The sequence below is a fragment of the Mustelus asterias genome, chromosome 15 (genome assembly GCF_964213995.1).
Source record: "Mustelus asterias chromosome 15, sMusAst1.hap1.1, whole genome shotgun sequence".
NCBI lineage: Eukaryota > Metazoa > Chordata > Chondrichthyes > Carcharhiniformes > Triakidae > Mustelus > Mustelus asterias.
In genome coordinates, this window is record NC_135815.1 from 14,556,797 (window position 1) to 14,576,463 (window position 19,667).

Below are 19,667 nucleotides of genomic sequence, written 5' to 3' on the forward strand. Positions count from 1 at the left end.
ACTGTGTGGAGTTTGTACATTCTCGTGTCTGCGTGGGTTTCCTCCGGGTGCTCCAGTTTCCTCCCACAGTCCAAAGATGTGCGGGTTAGGTTGATTGGCCATGCTAAAAAATTGCCCCTTAGTGTTCTGGGATGCGTAGATTAGAGGGATTAGCAGGTAAAATATGTAGGGATGTGGGGGTAGGGCCTGGGTGGGATTGTGGTCGGTGCAGACTCGATGGGCCGAATGGCCTCTTTCTGTACTGTAGGGTTTCTATGATTTCTATGATTCCAAGAAATTGTAGCTGAAGTATAGAAGTATTCATAATCAAATTAAGTTCACTTTGTGGAAGTGCAGGCTTTGGTGCATTGGAGTAATAACCTACATATAATTGATGTATCCCTAGATCTGTGTGAAGACTGCTTACTTAATATTAAATCTTAATTGAACAAAAGGGTCTCGGCGGATGAGTCAGTTTGATCTCCTAACTCTTTAGTATTGCTGATCCTAGCAAAGCTATTTTATCACTATTTGTGTCCATAAACTCACGTCAGTTTCCAAGGAGTGTTTCCCTCCATCACCCCATGGCTGCACTACACTGCAGAATTTAACCAAAAACTCCTTTGACAGCATCTCCCAAACTAATGACCTTCGCTATCTAAAAATGTGAAGGCAGCAAGTACATACAAGTTCCCCTCCAAATGACACACAATCTCCACTTGGACATGTTTTACAGTTCCTTCATTGTCAGTGTGGGGTGTAGCAGGGGGTCTAATGGAGCCTGAAAGAGTGGGAAATGTGGCATCCAGGGTGTTTGAATTCGGCAGCGTGCAATTTCCATTTCCCAACAGCAGGTTAAGGCTCAGGGTGTGTGTTTATGGCAAGTTGGGTTTCATGTCAGCCTGTGGCAGTTGACATTTCAATACATTCACATGCCATGAATGCTCAGTAGTGGCATGAGACCCAAAGAAATGTTCCTGACACCCCTCCCCGTAACCATTAACATGTGCCAACAATGAGGCATGTCAGAATGTTTAGCTCTCTAACTTGGTTGGTCTCAACAAGTGACGATTAATAAAGTGAATCCATTGAAAGGTGAATTATTTACAAGTGAAATTTCAGTGAGTCTTATGTTAATGGTGTGGTGCTGGGCTGGAAGTTTCGCCGTAATGCAGAACCTCCTTATTTGACCAGATGGCTCTGTTATAGCCCACCCATAGCTGCAGCATTTTGAGCTGATGATTGGTTTCAGCAATGAAAAGCATCCCCAGCTGTAGAATTGCCTGTTTCCTGTGCATGCCACTGCCATTTTAAATGGCATCGCATGGGAAGGAGGAAAAAGCAAGAGAGTGGAATTGGTACATTTCCAGTTCCACCATCAGGAAAGACGCGCCACTGACAAAATTCTGCCCAGTGGGTCAAACCCTTGGAATTCCTACCCAATAGCACAGTGGGAGTAGCTTTACTAAAGAGATGACAGTGGTTCAAGAAGGCGGCTGACCACCAGCTTTGCAAAGGCAACAAGGAATGTATAGTAAATGTTGACCACATTAGTGATATGTGTGCCCCAGGAATGAATTTTTAAAAAGTTACAATTGGTAAAAGTATCTTGGGAGGGAATAAATGTGTTTCAATTTTGGTTGCATTGTTATGTACTTGACATTGATGTGGAAGCTGGCTGCTTGTTAAGGAGAGCTTTTATAAAATTATTTTGTAAATTACCCTATGAATAACAGAAAGGGGAGCTTATTATCTGCAGCATTTAAATAAAAAAATATTTTTTATGGGATGTGGGCATCGCTGACTAGGCCACATTTATTGCCCATTCATAACTTCCCTTGGGAAGGTTGGAGTGAGCAACGGCCTTGAACTGCCAGTATTATGCCAGTTCTCATGACTGTGCTTCAGAACTAGCTAAGTGACTAGCCCTCTAGTTGTTATGGATTTCAGTTTGGGTATGTCCTGTCCACGAAAATCAGGCTGAACCTATTCCAGCGATTACTGCCCAATCAGTCTACTCTCAATCATCAAAGTGATGGAAGGTGTCGTTAATCATGCTTTAAAGCCGCACTTATGCAGCAATAACTTGCTGACTGATGCTCACTTAAGGTTTGCCGGGAGCACTTGGCTTCAGACCTCAATACAGCCCTGGTCCAAACATGGATGCAAGAACTGAATTCCAGAGCTGAGGTGAGAGTGAATGTCCTTGACATCAAGGCAGCATTTGACTGTGGCATTAGGGAGCTCTGACAAAATTGAAGTCAGTGAGAATCAGGAGCAAAATCCCCTAGTTTGGTTGGAGTCATACGTAGCACAAAGATGGCTGTTGCTTTTAAAAGATATCAGCTCCAGGACATCGCTGCAGTATTTCCTCATGGAAGTGTCGTAGGCCCAACCATCTTCAGCTGCTTCATCAATGACCTGCCTTCTGTCCATCATGAAGTCACAAGTGGGGATGCACGGTGTTCAGTACCCAAAACCAGAAAAATATTCAGGTTTGGGCTGTTAAGTGGCAAATAACATTTGTGCCACACAGGTTCCAGACGTTGGCCATTTTCAACAAGAGAGAATCTAATCATCTCTCCTTGATGTTCAACAGCATCACTAGTGCTTATTTCCCCACCATCAAATTCCCTGAGCATTATCACTGATTGGAAGCTAAACTGGACCAGCCATATAACTACTAGAGCTACAAGGGCAGGTCAAATTATTCTATGATTCTATTCTATGATTTCTATGATTCTATGAAATGTTGGGAAATCTGCAGCAAGCAACTTGTCTCCTGAATCCTCAAAAGCCTGTCCAACATTTGCAAAGTGCATTAGGTGTGTGATAATGTACTTTTCACTAGCTTGAATGTTTACAACTCCAGCAACGCTGAAGAAGCTGAACACCATGTAGGACAAAGCAGCCAGCTTGATTGGTGCCTCTTTCACCACCAGTGTACACTGGCAGTAGTTTGTACCATCTACAAGATACACTTCTGCTACTCTTTTGAAAGCATCTTCCATACTCACGATCTGTACTACCTGACATGACAAGGGCAGTAGATGCATGGGAGCACCATCACCTGCAAGTTCCCTTCAAAACCACACACCACCCTGATGGATTTACATTGCCATTTTTTTGCTATCTATTATTGGGTCACAATCCTGAAGTTCTTTCCCTAACAGTACTGTGGGCATACCTACACCACGTGGATTGCAGTGGCTCACTACCATCTTCCCATTAGCATTTAGGGATGAGCAACCAATGCTGGCCTTGCCAGTGATGATCATATCCCATGAAAGAACAAAAGGCTGGTGAAAAGATGAGCACAGTAAAAGTTTTAACAACACCAGGTTAAAGTCCAACAGGTTTATTTGGTAGCAAATACCATAAGCTTTCGGAGCGCTGCTCCTTCGTCAGACGGAGTGGAAATCTGCTCTCAAACAGGGCACAGAGAGACAAAATCAAGTTACAGAATACTGATTAAATTGCAAATCTCTACAGCCAACCAGGTCTTAAAGATACAAACCATGTGAGTGGAGGGAACATTAAGCACAGGTTAAAGAGATGTGTATTGTCTCCAGACAGGACAGCCTGCAAGTCCAGGAGGCAAGCTGAGCAAAAGATGAGCAACCAGTCACAAATTCTAAACTCGCTAGTTCATAGTTGGTTTGATTAAAGCGCTGTCTAAAAGAACAGTTTATTTTAGTGATGTTTTTTATTTGATACGCTTCCTCACCCCAATTCTATCAGATTTTATAATCTAGAAGTAAGTCGTTCGATCCATTCTGACTATGCTCTGAAAGAGCTATCCCACTAATTATCCAGTTGCCTGCTGTTCCTCCAAGCCTTTTTTAATAATTTTGTCCTCTCTATTTCAAAGCTATGGAATCAACTTCCATTAGTGTTTTGGTTAGGACATTCCATACCCTAATAATCCTCTGCATAGAACAAATCCCTTCTAAATCTCCTTTCATTGTTTTGCCAATGATCTTAAATCTATTTCCTCAGGTTACTTTGGTTGCCACCTGAGAGTTTTTAGCGTTCTGACCCCCTGCTGGCTCTTTATTTTGATCACATTAAGAAGTCTCACAACACCTGGTTAAAGTCCAACAGGTTTATTTGGTAGCAAATACCATAAGCTTTCGGAGCACTGCTCCTTCGTCAGATGGAGTGGACATTTCCACTCCATCTGACGAAGGAGCAGTGCTCCGAAAGCTTATGGTATTTGCTACCAAATAAACCTGTTGGACTTTAACCTGGTGTTGTGAGACTTCTTACTGTGTTCACCCCAGTCCAACGCCGGCATCTCCACATCTTTATTTTGATAGCATAGGTGAAGCATAGTGCACTAGCTAAATTACGATGTTGAGGGGGTGAACTCTGACTTTTTGGTGTCTGGTTTATAAAGGTACTGAGAGCATTACTAGGAAACGGAAAACAATTTGCATTTATGTAGCATTTTTCACAGCGACTGGACATCCCCAAGCATTTACAGCCAATGAAGTACTTTTTGTAGTGTACCTGTTGTTATAATATAGGAAACTTGGTAACTAATTTGCACTCAGCAAGCTCCTACAAACACCAATGTGATAATCACCAAAAAATCTGTTGTTTTATTATATTGACTGAAGGATAAATATTGGCCAGGATCTCTGCACTTCTTCAAAATAGTGTCATAGGATCCACCCAAGTAGACAGACGGAGACGTGGTTTAGCATCTCATCCAAACGACGACACCTCTGATGAGTAATGCTTGTTTGATACTACACTAGGATGTCATCCTTGATTTTTGTGCTCAAGCACCAGAGTGGGAATTGAACACAAAACCTTGTGATTCAGAGCAAGTGTGGTACCAACTGAGCCATGGCTATCATAAAGTCAGAAGTGGGGATTTTCTCTGATTCCACAATGTTCAGTATCATTCACGACGACTCAAACACAGAAGCAGTCTACATCCAAATGAAACAATACCTGGACAATATCCAGGCTTGGGCTGACAAGTGGCAAGTAACATTTGTGCCACATGTGCCAAGCAATGTCTATCTTTACTGAGAGAATCTAACCATGACATACAATGGCATTACTGTTGCTGAATCAGAAGCAGGAGTAGGCCACCAGGCCTTTCAAGCCTGACCTGTCATTCAATGCAATCATGGCTGATCTATGACACCCTTAACTCCTTTTCTGTGCCATTTCCCCATGGCCTTTTCCTCGATCTATCAAATATTTATTCACCTCCACTTTGAATAGTTCTAATGATCCAGCCTCTGCCACCGTTTGGGGCAGAGAATTCCAGAGATTCTCCACCCTCAAGAAAGAATTTCTACCCACCTCTGTTTTAAATGACTGGTCCTTCATCTTGTAGCTATGTCCCTCTGTTCAAGACTCTCCCATAAGTGAAAACATCTCACCGTCTGCCCTGTCAAGCCCCCTCAGGATCTTATATGGTCACCCCTCACTCTTCTAAACTCCAAGGAACACAGACCCAGACTATTTAGTCTCTCACTTGATAGGACAATCTTCTCACCCCAGGAAATAGTCTGGTGAATCTCCTTTGGATTACTGTACATTGTGAAGAGGACATAATGAGATTGCAGGTGAATGAAGATAGTTTGAGTGAATGGGCAGAAATCTGACCGATGGAGGAAATGTGAAGTTGTTCACTTTAGTAGGAAGAATAAAAGGACATTGTATTACTTAAGCAGAAAAGGTTGCAGAATTCCGAGGTGTAGCGGGATCTAGGTACTCTAGTGCATGAGTGACGAAGTTAATATGCAGGTACCGCAAGTAATTAAGATGGCTGATGGAATGCTATCCTTTATTACTAGAGGAATTAAACATAAAAGAAAGAATATTATTCTTCAGTTATATCAGGCGTTGGTGAGACCAAAGCTTGAATACTGCATACAGTTTTGGTCTTATTTAAAAAAGGATATAAATGCACTGGAGATGTTTGCAGGAGGTTTACTCAATTGATGCCTGAACTGAGCAGGTTGTCTTATGAGGAAAGGTTGGATAGACTTGGCTTGTTTCCACTGGGGTTTAGAAGAGTGAGGGGTGACTTGATTGAAGTCTGAATGGTCTTGACAAGCTGGATGTAGAAAGGATATTTCATGTGTGAGTCCTGAACTAAGGGGAACTTTTTTAAAATTAGGGATCATTCTTTTAAGACAGTGATGAGGAGCTAATGACATTCTTTTCTCTGAAGGTTGTGAGACTTTGGAACTCTACATCAGAAGGCAGTGGAGGATGGGTGTTGAATATTTTTAAGGTGGAGGTAGACAGGGAATCGAAGGTCATTGGGGGTAGATGGAAATGTGGAATTCGAAACACAAACAGATCAGCCATGACCTTATTGAATGAATAAGCAGGCTTGAGGGGCCGAATGGTCTACTTTTGCTCTTATTTTGTATGTTCATATTTTATTTGGTTTGTTAAAATAAAAGTTTTAAAAAGCTAAGTCTTGTCTAGCGGTTTCCATTGGTGGTGTAGGAATTAATTTTGTTTTTAAAACAATCAGTTTCGGCAGGGATCGTAATACCTGTTGCTTGTTAAGTACTAATTGTTCTTTTTAAATCTGTAAATTTGTCAGTTTTAAAATGTAAATTTCTTTATTTTTAAGTAATCTTCTGCTAGTCACCATTCATTATAAATCTCTATCTACTTTTTCCCTGGTCTTTCAGCTACAGTGTTTTCTGCTGTCTTCTATTTTAAAATCTGAGCAGAGTTTGGGAGAATTCCTGAGAACCGTATCCCACATGCAGGGAATACCCGTTGAATGGCTTCACTCGATTCCTTCCTCCCTGAGTGGTAAAATTTTGCTCACAGAGGGTGTTCAGTTAAATGCTACATAAGTACTTGTATTTTTAACATGACCCAAACTTTTTGAAGACTATCTGGCTGTTCAACATAAGCAAAAACAAATTGATAACTTTGGGTAATTGTCTACTTTTTGCACCGTTTTGACACAATACCCATTCTCCATGCTCAGCTCTGTAGTTTAGGGCCAAAATGTTTGAATTTATCCTGCAGACCAAGGAACATTTATTGTCCTGTAATTGATTTAGGTGAATTTTGAAATAGCTAACATCGCTTCAACAAAACGTACACAGAAGCTGATTCTCAGCAGGATTTTGCTTTTTCTGTTTAAAACATAATAACTCTTAATCCGGGTGCTGATATCGTAAGTGTTGCAATTTCTTCCAAAGTGGCTCAGGATTTAGTTGTATCATACTATAACCACTTTATCATACTATAGTTTTAAAGTAATCTTTCAGTAAAGCATTTGTTTCTTAACGCAATAATCTTTCCTATGTGACAAAAGACTCCACATCAAGATTAATTTGTTACAAAAAAACTATGGCAATGCATTGAGTGATTCTCAGTGACTCTTATCAGAAATGATTACTCACAGTTCCACATCATGTACACATGGTGTAATAGTTCATCTTAATTTCTATCTACGAATATGGATTATTCTAATTTTATCCTCCAGGATAATTTATGTGGAATTTGAGAGCACCTCCGGAAAAGGTCATAAAGATAAGAGATGTTCTTTTTACATGTTTAAATTTTCAAGTGAATGTGATTTGTGGGACAATTCTGCCCTTAAGTGATTTGCTTTCATAGCAGATTGTGTGGCATTGATTTGATTTTTGTCTATAAATACCTCTTGCCTGGGGTATATGATGCTGTTGAAAAATGACGTGTGTGTGTGTCTCACTGTTCACTTGACCACCCTAATGAGCATGCTTGTTTAGTTTAAAACTTGAAGAGCAGATTTTTCTGTTTTATATGTGAAATTATATTCCTCTGTTTTAAAAAAAAAAGCCAACTTCAACAATATGTTTGAATTACAGCACAAAAGGGAGATCGTTCAACCCTTTGCCCATGTGCCAGTGCTTTTTACCAGATTTATCTATTCTAATCTCATTTCTTGGCCCTGTTTACATATCTTTTCATATTCTTCCTTTTAAAATAGTTTCCTAATTTTCTTTTAAATTACTAATGTCTTTAACCCCATATGTATCATACAGGATCAGAAGAACTCACGCTAAATCTTAGAGAAAGTCAGAGTTTTGTTTTATTTAATAATTAGCATGATAGCTAATTCTTAGATTAATTCTTTGATGCACTAGGGGCTAAAAATTGACATAATTTACAGGTGCCATGTTTTATTCAACTGTTGCGGAATTTAGTGTGTCTGAAGAAGTACTCAATATATTTGTTTTAAGTACAGCTGTCTTATTTGATTTGCCCAAGTATACTTTTGATTGACAGGTAAAGGTAAAGTCAGATTCTTGTGTAGCATTGTTCTTTCACCTTTCAAAGATAACGTGGATCATGTTATCATTTATGATAAAACCAGTAGCTGAAATAAGCTGAAGAAGGTTCACTGAATGTTCTTGCATCATGCTTTGAATTGGTCCAGTTATGGGTGTGAAAATTGCGCGCACTCACATATTGTGGGCGAGATTCTCTGGTCTTCCCTCAGCGACAGGAGGCTGTGCACCGTTTGCTGGTGGTGGGATCTTCTGGTCCTGCCCCTGTCAATGGGAATACCCATTGATGCCACCCCACGCTAGGAAACCCGGTGGAACCAGAGAATCCTGCTGGCACGAACAGCCGGAGGATTCCGACCAGGGAGTTTGGGCTCACTTACAAGATTGTCTGCACTTGCATTGTTAATGATTTGTGCATTTGAACATCAATCTCGCCCTCATCCTCCACTGTTTTGAGAATCGCATTATTTAAGGCGTGCTTCTTTTCCCTCTTTTCTCCAAAATCTGTAGTATCGCATTGCTTTGTATTGGAACTGAATTTGTCATTTCCACATCCACTCTGTAAAGTGTACCTATGTCCTTCCGGCATGGAGCATGTTTTGAGATCTTCTGTTTATGTATAGATCAGTTTTTAATTGGGGATGTAGTTGAGTTTTGCTTTTTAAATAGAAAACAAAATGCATTAACTGCAGACATCGTGAAAAATGTTAGCGTGGAAGCTTGTAACAATATCAGAAACATATGAATCTGTGCTTTAACTACAAACACATATGTGATTTATAGGAAGTAATATATACCAGATAAAAGCAGTTATTTTTATTTTCAAATCTAATAGCCAGTGTCATTATCTGTTCAATATGCTCTGCAATGAAAGTTGTACTGTCCTGGTTACTCTCTGAGATTGTATGAACTTGATCTCTTGCAATCTGGTCTCTGTTTTGCAGGAAAATGTAATTTAAAGCAAGCATGGAGGAGAAATGATGTCAAATTGCCCTGCTAAAAACCTCCACTGCAGCATAAATTCCACCAGTCAGCTCGCATACTAAACATGGATTATGGCACCATTTGGTGTAGTCCTAAATGATTGTATACCCTGAGGGTCTTTTGGTGTTGCCCATAAGTTGATTTTTATAACCTGAAGTTTTCATTTCAAGTTTGTGCTGATTAGTTTCTTACCGGAGGCATGTAGTATTTAAAGCTGGATTCTCCTGGATGTATTTCATAGCAGAGTTTCTAGAGAAAATGAGAGCGCAATACAAACGTTTCTGTGTCCAATAGAAGTAAGATATCAATCTCCCTTTCACTAACGTGAGGGTTTCCCTTTTAATAGGGATGTTAGAACTACTTATAAGCGGATATTTCATTAGGCATACTCCATTCTAAAAATTGAAAACTGAGCACAAGTTGCATGCTAATGATTATGCTGCTGCTTGGTGGGAAAGTTTAGACTATTGCAATGCCTCTTGTAACAGTGATCAAAGGTACTGACCCACCAAGATGCTAAGATTTAGTTAGCTGATATTTCTACTGTGATTTCTAAAGTAAAGATTTGGTGCTGTTTTCATATTATAGTTCTATCCTGTCTTGAGAACATGGCCCCTTTTGGGTACAGCTGCTCAGCTATTTAAGTTTGACCGGTTAAAGGTATGCGATAGTAATACAGATTAGAAACACTACTGGACACAGCATCTTGCATTCTGAATCATTTAAATATGCCTGTCTTTCCCACCCCAACAAAATAAAAACCCTAATCTATTCACACTTTTCAGAATGCCTTTATTTCCAAATGTCAATACTTGATTTAAAAAATCCTTAAAAGAAGTCAAACAATAGGAAAAGTTTGATGAATTGGATGGGGTCTTTGTGAAGGCCGAATCAAGCAGTTTGCGCCTGCAACAAATTATAGCAGGGTCCGATTAAGTATGCACCGATGGTATTATTTTCCTTTCCACCGCAACAAATTAAATTAGAGTGGATTGCATCCAAATTTGTGGAGGTAACTGGTTAACATAATTTCTCTTGGATATGTATTGCCATTAAAATATTTTGCATTTCACCCCCCTCACTTCATAATAGGCCTGGAGAATTGACGGAACCCATGCACTAAAATCTGGCATCTAGCCACTTGGATATTTATCTTTGTCCCTTTTGCCCTCAGATGTTGTTAGATCTTCCCAGTGGGAACGTTCATTAATTTACTAATTTGTCGCACAGTACTGCATTCCACTGTAGTGTGGCGTGGGCACAGATGTAAATTGTATCATTGAGAGAAACTGATAAGCACTTATTCGAGAAAGGGAGAAGGATAAACTAGTTACCCTAGCATCAGTTGTGGGCAAACTCTTAGAATTTGAGATATAATCAGTAAGCACTTAGAAATTCATAGACAAAAAAATGTCAACTTGGATTTGTTTAAGGGAAACCTTGTTTGAAAAACATAATAGTGTTTTTTTTAATGACCAATTGGATGTATTAAGGGAATGCACTGAAAGTACGCTAGATTTTCAGAATTTTTTATTAAACTGTCTCATAGGAGGCACACTAAAACAATTCAGGTGTTTGATATAAATGTACAAAATTAATTTAATTTACTGGCAGAGTTCGAATAACTTTGGCTGGATGGAAGTGGTGAATTCCAGAGTCACTTGTTTGTTCTTGGTAGGAAGTAATATCTAATTGCTGATGAGACAAAAGTAGGCAGTTTGGCAAACATCAAGAAGGCCTGTAAAAGACTCTGCAAGATGTTGACATGGAAAATGCAAACCCGTGGTCAGTGCAATTTAATACAGAAATGTATGAAGTCATACATTTTGAGACAAAAACAAGGGAACAACTTGGCGGGAAAATTATGAAAGGTGTGGATCAACCAAGTCTTAGTGGCATAAGCCATAAATAATGTTGCCAGTGGACCCAAAGAAAGGGAATTCATTGAATGTTTACAGGATGGCTTTTTGGAACAGCTTGTGATGGAGCCCACGAGGGAACAGGCTATTCTGGACTTAGTGTTATGTAATGAGCCAGACGTGATAAAAGATCTTAAAGTAAGGGAACACTTAGGAAGCAGTGATCATAATATGGTAGAATTCAGTCTGCAATTTGAAAGAAGGAAGGCAGAATCAGATGTGAAGGTTCTACAGTTAAATAAAGGTAATTACAGGCGCATGAGGGAGGAACTGACAAAAATCGACTGGAAGCAGAGCCTAGTGGGAAAGACAGTAGAACAGCAATGGCAGGAGTTTCTGGGAGTAATTGAGGACACAGTGCAGAGGTTCATCCCAAACAAAAGAAAGGTTATCAGAGGGGGGATTAGGCAGCCATGGCTGACAAAGGAAGTCAGGGAATGCATCAAGGCAAAAGAGAGAGCCTATAATGTGGCAAAGAGTAGTGGGAAGTCAGAAGATTGGGAAGGCTATAAAAACAAACAGAGGATAACAAAGAGAGAAATAAGGAAGGAGAGGATCAAATATGAAGGTAGGCTAGCCAGTAACATTAGGAATGATAGTAAAAGTTTCTTTAAATACATTAAAAACAAACGGGAGGCAAAAGTAGACATTGGGCCGCTCCAAAATGACGCTGGTAATCTAGTGATGGGAGACAAGGAAATAGCTGAGGAACTTAATAAGTACTTTGCGTCAGTCTTCACAGTAGAAGACATGAGTAATATCCCAACAATTCAGGAAAGTCAGGGGGCAGAGTTGAATATGGTTGCCATCACAAAGGAGAAAGTGCTAGAGAAACTAAAAGGTCTGAAAATTGATAAATCTCCGGGCCCAGATGGGCTACATCCTAGAGTTCTAAAGGAGATAGCTGAAGAAATAGTGGAGGCGTTAGTTATGATCTTTCAAAAGTCACTGGAGTCAGGGAAAGTCCCAGAGGATTGGAAAATCGCTGTTGTAACCCCACTGTTCAAGAAGGGAACAAGAAAAAAGATGGAAAATTATAGGCCAATTAGCCTAACCTCAGTTGTTGGCACAATTCTAGAATCCATCGTTAAGGATGAGATTTCTAAATTCTTGGAAGTGCAGGGTCGGATTAAGACAAGTCAGCATGGATTTAGTAAGGGGAGGTCGTGCCTGACAAACCTGTTAGAGTTCTTTGAAGAGATAACAAATAGGTTAGACCAAGGAGAGCCAATGGATGTTATCTATCTTGACTTCCAAAAGGCCTTTGACAAGGTGCCTCACGGGAGACTGCTGAGTAAAATAAGGGCCCATGGTATTCGAGGCAAGGTACTAACATGGATTGACGATTGGCTGTCAGACAGAAGGCAGAGAGTTGGGATAAAAGGTTCTTTCTCAGAATGGCAACCGGTGACAAGTGGTGTCCCGCAGGGTTCAGTGTTGGGGCCACAGCTGTTCTCTTTATATATTAACGATCTAGATGACGGGACTGGGAGCATTCTGGCCAAGTTTGCCGATGATACAAAGATAGGTGGAGGGGCAGGTAGTATTGAGGAGGTGGGGAGGCTGCAGAAAGATTTAGACAGTTTAGGAGAGTGGTCCAAGAAGTGGCTGATGAAATTCAACGTGGGCAAGTGCGAGGTCGTACACTTTGGAAAAAAGAATAGAGGCATGGACTATTTTCTAAACGGTGACAAAATTCATAATGCTAAAGTGCAAAGGGACTTGGGAGTCCTAGTCCAGGATTCTCTAAAGGTAAACTTGCAGGTTGAGTCCGTAATTAAGAAAGCAAATGTAATGTTGTCATTTATCTCAAGAGGCTTGGAATACAAAAGCAGGGATGTACTTCTGAGGCTTTATAAAGCACTGGTTAGGCCCCATTTGGAGTACTGTGAGCAATTTTGGGCCCCACACCTCAGGAAGGACATACTGGCACTGGAGCGGGTCCAGCGGAGATTCACACGGATGATCCCAGGAATGGTAGGCCTGACATACGATGAACGTCTGAGGATCGTGGGATTATATTCATTGGAGTTTAGGAGGTTGAGGGGAGATCTGATAGAAACTTACAAGATAATGAACGGCTTAGATAGGATGGACGTAGGGAAGTTGTTTCCATTAACAGGGGAGACTAGGACGCGGGGGCACAGCCTTAGAATAAAAGGGAGTCACTTTAGAACAGAGATGAGGAGAAATTTCTTCAGCCAGAGAGTGGTGGGTCTGTGGAATTCATTGCCACAGAGGGCTGTGGAGGCCGAGACGTTGAGCGTCTTCAAGACAGAAATTGATAAATTCTTGATTTCTCGAGGAATTAAGGGCTATGGGGAGAGAGCGGGTAAATGGAGTTGAAATCAACCATGATTGAATGGTGGAGTGGACTCGATGGGCCGAATGGCCTTACTTCCGCTCCTATGTCTTATGGTCTTATGGTCTTAAGCACGGTAGAAAAAGTATTTTAAAAAAGCTACTCGAGCCTTTGGATTTTATCAGTGTAGGTAGAAAGCACAACAAACAAATAATTTGTACAAAACATTGGTTAGTTTGAGTATTATGTACATTTTCAGGTTTCCCATTATAGAAAAGCCATTAAAGCTATCATACAGTTCACTATGCTTTGCAGCATAATAGTGTAAGAACAAACATAATGCATGGTTTAATATTATGAAGAGATTTGTTGAAATGAGTAGGAACAAACAGTTTCATCACGGTAGGTGGCGAATTAGTGACAAAGGGCTGTCAGTTTAAAATTATGCCAAAGTAAATAAGGAGAGAGAATTATGAGAAATGTCTTTGTATAGAAGTTTGTCAGAACGTGGCATGCTTTGCCACAGGAAATGGTTGAGGCAGAGACCATTGTATTCTTTAAAAGAAAATTTGCATGAATATTTGAGGTAAAGGGACAGGGATAGGCCATTTAGCCCCTTCTGATCTATTTTGTCATACAGTGAGATTATGGATGATGTGTACCTCAACTTAATTAACCAACTTAATCCATATCCATCGATGCCCATGCATTACAAAAATTAGAGTCGCTTGGTATCACAGTATTGCTGAAAAAAGAATCATGCTGTCAAAGCTTTTCATCTTGCACTTAACAGAACAGATGCGAGAATGCCAAATCTCTCGGGGAGCAATAATTTATATTGCATAAGAAGAGGGTGCTGATTGGTTGGCCAATTTACTAAGGTCGAGCATTGCCATGGATAATGCACCCACGGTTTTGTTTAATTGGAACAAGGTGTAATGAACTGACATGTTCTTTTTGCCTGCAGAGGACAGGTCCCTGCATATAAGTAGCTTCTAGTGAATGTAGATGAGCTTCATTGTGAGCCCAACTGATAATCTTAAATTGGTTACTAGCGTAATTTGTAGCACACTCAAGATTGTTCAGCAAATGCTGTCCAATCACATCTCACGTTTATTATATCTCATTACTATTATATTATGTCATGTTATGAGTTTGCGAGCCCAAGTTGGTTGAGTACGGTCAAAAATTACTTAAGATATATGACACAGATGCCCGCTGTTCGGCTTGGTGGGTCCATGCCGGAGTTTATTCTCCACTTAAACAGCTTCCCTTTTTTCTCACCTAAGATTGACATTTTAACTACCTATTCCCATCTCCCTCAAATGTTGGCCTGGTTTCCCCTTAAATGCATCTGTTCCATTCACTTCATCCACTCGCTGTGGTAGCGAGTTCCACATTCTTAGCACACTTTGGGTTAAATAGGCTTCTTTTGAACAAAGAACAAAGAACAGTACAGCACAGGAAACAGGCCCTTCGGCCCTCCAAGCCTGTGCCGCTCCTTGGTCCAACTAGACCAATCGTTTGTATCCCTCCATTCCCAGGCTGCTCATGTGACTATCCAGGTAAGTCTTAAACGATGTCAGCGTGCCTGCCTCCACCACCCTACTTGGCAGCACATTCCAGGCCCCCACCACCCTCTGTGTAAAAAACGTCCCTCTGATGTCTGAGTTATACTTCGCCCCTCTCAGCTTGAGCCCTATTGGATTTCTTGGTGGCTATTTTATTATCTATTGATATTAACACAGCATCCACAGCCTTTTGGGGGAGAATGTTCAAAAGTTACATTCTGCTTTGTGTGTGCAAAGAGACCACATTGGAATGAGTTCTGGATTGCTCTCGTAAAGAGCTGGCAATGAATTGTCGAACTAGATGGCCTACTTCTGTGCTGCAAACTTTGATGATTCCGTGCTTGAGGACATTAGTCTTCTGGGAAGATTATATGCACATTGTAATTCCAACTTTGTCTTGTATCTTAAATCTAGCTTCCACGTTGAAAAAAAATCATTCGTACAAAACTGCATGCAAAAGGTTATTTATTAGCAACCTGTGAGAGCTAATGTACTTAGTACAGGTCCACGTAACAGACACCTTCCTTGTTATTCAGTAAACTGCTCTTTTAAACAGGCTCGCTTTATGTGCTGGACCACAGTAATGCATCCTGAAACCTCTACTTTTGTTGGCTTGCTTGAGGCAGTTCTCCCAAGTTATGATATTGATTCATTGTGGTTTTGTTGGAGATGTATGTGATTATTTTAGGCCTAGCAGCTTGACATCAAAGTTACAGATATCTTGGAAATTCCCTGCTATGATGTGTGTTTTGAAACAGTAATGTCTTGCAGATTGAACCTAAAGAAAGTAATCAAAGTAGGTGATCTGGCCGAAGAAAGAGATCAAAGGGTCATGAGTTGAAATAAATGTCCCTGCAGACAACAGAAAGGGAATGTCCTGTTTAATTAAAATTCTCAGGTTATATTGAAACTTATGGTTTGAAATATTTTATGTGAATATGGAATTTAATTGAGTATTTATGCAATATAGTTTTCTTGTGGCTGATTTTTTACAAAGGTCAAAGCAATGTTTTGTGCGTGTCTTGTACTGAGACTCCATTTATTTTTCTCCCTGGGGTCACTCGCCTGTCGTGGACAAGTAGACAAATGATCATCTTCACTTTGAATCTTTTTGTACCAATAAAAAAGTTCAAAATTTAGCAGAGGAGGAAGAATTGAAATCTCTTCTCCTTTGTTATATATATAATAAAGTTGCTGAGTACATACATGGCTATTCTGCCTACCTGTTAAATTTTATGCTCATCAGAGATCTCCAAATATTGTAAACCTTTTTTGTAGTTTAGACTTAATGAAACACCATGCTGTTTAAAAAATAATCATTCATATGAAGTAATTTGACAATTCAATGAAACAGATATTTATAATCCAGAATTTAAAAAAATTCCTAGTATAGAACAAGTGACTGCCTCTTAATTGCAACAGCTCATTTGGTAGCACTGTCTCTAAGACAGGAGTTTGTGGGCATCATTCCAAGGCCACATAATGTGGATTAATAAATCAGTATGACATTGAGCAAGTGCTATGTTGAGACAGGTTTCCTGCTTCTTCAGGTGGATATTAAAATATCAATATTCTTATTCAAAGAGGAGTAACTCCTTTTATTCCTGGCCAGTATTTTTTTGCAGTGAGGCCAAAACATGTTTCACCTACTCATGAAGCACTGAAAAGTGAAAGGATAAACTGTGATGAAAGAGATCAAAATCAAAACCTAATTTCCTTTTGAACAGTCTGTGAAAAATCTTCTCTTTGTTACTCACTTCTAACAGTCGAAACAAGACTGGACACAAACTTCACATTGTCTAATTAAAAATTTTCAAATGTAAACCCTTTCTGTACCTACGAAGTACCTCCGGAATAGAGCTGCATTTTCTCCTTGGTGATGGTTATGGACTAGTAATCTGGCCACCCGACTTTATACTCTCGAGCGGTGCTTTCCAAACTTTCTAATATGACTTTTAGCACTTGAATTGTAACCTGACTCCAGATGTCAAAAAAATTAAAACGCCAATAAAGCTGTTTCTGAGCGAATGCACCCAGGTGTCATCTGCATGCTGAAGCGCGATGACTGAAATTGGAATGAGTTTGGTTTTGAATTGAATTTACTGTAGCTGTGTGTAGCATTGCAGTGAGGAAGATGGAGAAGAGGTTGGTTCAGCGACAGAGCCTTGTTTGACCACAATCTTCACTGAGTTGAAATAGAGTCTGTAGTGGTTCTGTTGGTGAGGATAAAGGCTTGCATGTCATCATGGAATAGGCAGAGGATACTAACAAATCTCTGAGGACAGCAAATTTGAGATGGATATGCCATAAACCTTCATATTTGACAAAGTCAAAGACTTTCATGAGATCGAAAAGGCCACGCAAAGCAATTGATGATGTTCCTTGCATTTTTCTTGGATTTGTGCACAGTGCAGACCATGGCCGGGATTCATTTAACATCTGGAGCTTATGACATTAACAAGGACCAATCCCCAATGTGGAATAAAGTGCTGCAGTGATTTTGAAGGCTTCCAGATGTCCATTGGGCATGGATATCAAAGCGACCAAGGCACTTCAAAGGTTTTAAAGGACCAAGACAAGAATGAATATCTTTCCCAGAGTGGTGTCTGAACTCTCCCTCCTGAGAGTGAATGCTACCTTTCCCAGGGCAATGAGGATAAGTGCAGTTATGAGATCCTCATCATGGGGGAGAGTCTCAAGGTCAACCCCTTCCTCCCAGCCTGACCCCAACCATCCCCCAGGTCCCTTGGGGAGAACCTCCCTCTTCAGCCTGGCAGCTGCAGAGGCACACAACTCCTAATTCCCTGCCCCACTCTCCCACCCCCTTGCAGTCCAAGTTGCTAGATCAGGCTGAGACTGCCAGGGGCAGTGCGAGGTTGGCACTGGAAGGGGCGGAGCCTGATGGGGCCCCATCTTGGAGTGTCTCTGGTTGGGGGTGCTAGGGGAAGTGGTTGAGACCTTGGGGTGATGGTGGTTGGGTCACCCTCGTGCCTGTTAGGGGGTGAAGGGTTGGCGGATGGAGGAGAGAATGCTCCTCTTTGCTGAGTGGTTGGGGTGCTCCCCTTGTCATCAGGGGTCACCATATCTGTTGGGGGAGGGGGGCTGTCTTGCAGTGCTGAGATCAGTGCTCCTTTAAAAAAAGACACCCAGTCTCTTTAATCGTGATTTGATTTATTATTGTCACGTATTAGTATACAGTGAAAAGTATTGTTTCTTGTACGTGATACAGACAAGCCATACCGTTCATAGAGAAGGAAAGGAGAGTGCACAGAATAGTGTTACAGCCATAGCTAGGGTGTAGAGGAAGATCAGCTTAGTGTGAGGTAGGTTCATTCAAAAGTCTGATGGCAGCAGGGAAGAAGCTGTTCTTGAGTCGGTTGATATGTGACGTCCGACTGATGGAAGAAGGTGGAAGAGAGAATGTCCAGGGTGCGTGGGGTCCTTAATTATGCTAGCTGCTTTTCTGAGGCAGCGGGAAGTGTTTTCAGTGTAAGTAGGTGGGAGGCTGGCTTGCGTGATGGAATGGGCTATATTCACGACCTTTGTAAGCGGGCTGGCTGGTGCGTTTTACGTTTTGAATATTTTTAAATGCTAAAGGTGGGAGAAACCCACCTGACAGGCGCTGGTAACACCAGCGGGAAACACTCCGGTTTTCTCTTGGAGTGCAGTCGAGTGAATCCTGGCCCATGTCTGTGGTGCCTTATCTTGGCAAAGGCAGACATAGATGACAAAATTCATCAGTGTCTCCAATGTGCCAGCTCAGCCTTAGACTGACTGAGGAAAAGTTTACAGTCATGGTTTACTGGATAGCAGTGTTCCCCATGCTCTTATGTGCTTCAGAATCTTGGACAACTGATAGTAGGCATATCAAAACACCGGGGAAGTACCACCAGCAGTGCTTTGCAAGCCCTTCCAAATCAGCAGCAAGGAAACTGATCCAAATCAGCGCCCTATCCTAAGCCAGTATCATCAACATCACTCAAAACCAGCTCCGCTGGGCCACACACATTTTTGTATTCTTGACACCAGACACCAGAAGCAACTGCTCTACTCTGATCTCAATGACAAGAGGCTCCAAGGGGACAGCGGAAATGCTTTAGGGATGTCCTCAAAGCATCCTTGAAGAGGTAGCACCCCGCTGACTGATGGGTGTCCCTGGCTTGTGACCAACCAAAATGGCGAGTGTTCATTTGGGAAGGTAGTGAACACGTAGAGAAACTTAATCAGAAACATGCAGAGACGAAATCAAGGCATCTGAGAGAGGCGGCAAACCTCCCAACAACTCATCTATCCAACCTGCCAAGCACCACCAACCCTGCATGTGGCAGAGTCTGCAGGTAATGTATTGGACTTATCAGCCAGCTCAGAACTTATTGAACTGGAGTGGGAGCAAGACATCCTCAATCCTGATGGACTGGCTATGAAGTGCTTTGAGATGTCTGGTGGGCCTGAGAAAAGCTGTATAGATGCAGGTGTTTTTCTTTTATTTACCTACAAATACACTACATTGTGTTGACAGCGTTATTTTTGTTTTTATGTGTTGTTTTAAATTGCTGTTGGTGTTCACATGGAACACCTGCTGATTGTATTAAAAATACATTTTTAAGTATTCCAAATGGTTTTGCATTTAGTCAATTTG

At 41.0% G+C, this 19,667-nt stretch overlaps 1 protein-coding gene across 1 annotated transcript in view; it reads left to right on the forward strand.

The window, feature by feature from the left end:
- The first annotated feature begins 19,203 nt into the window (after window positions 1–19,203).
- The window catches only part of fez2b (fasciculation and elongation protein zeta 2b), a 76,608-nt gene continuing 76,144 nt past the window's right edge, over window positions 19,204–19,667 (forward strand). The window contains exon 1 of the mRNA XM_078230646.1: window positions 19,204–19,226. Within this exon, the coding sequence (XP_078086772.1) occupies window positions 19,204–19,226 (23 nt within the window). The remainder of the gene's footprint in view (window positions 19,227–19,667) is intronic.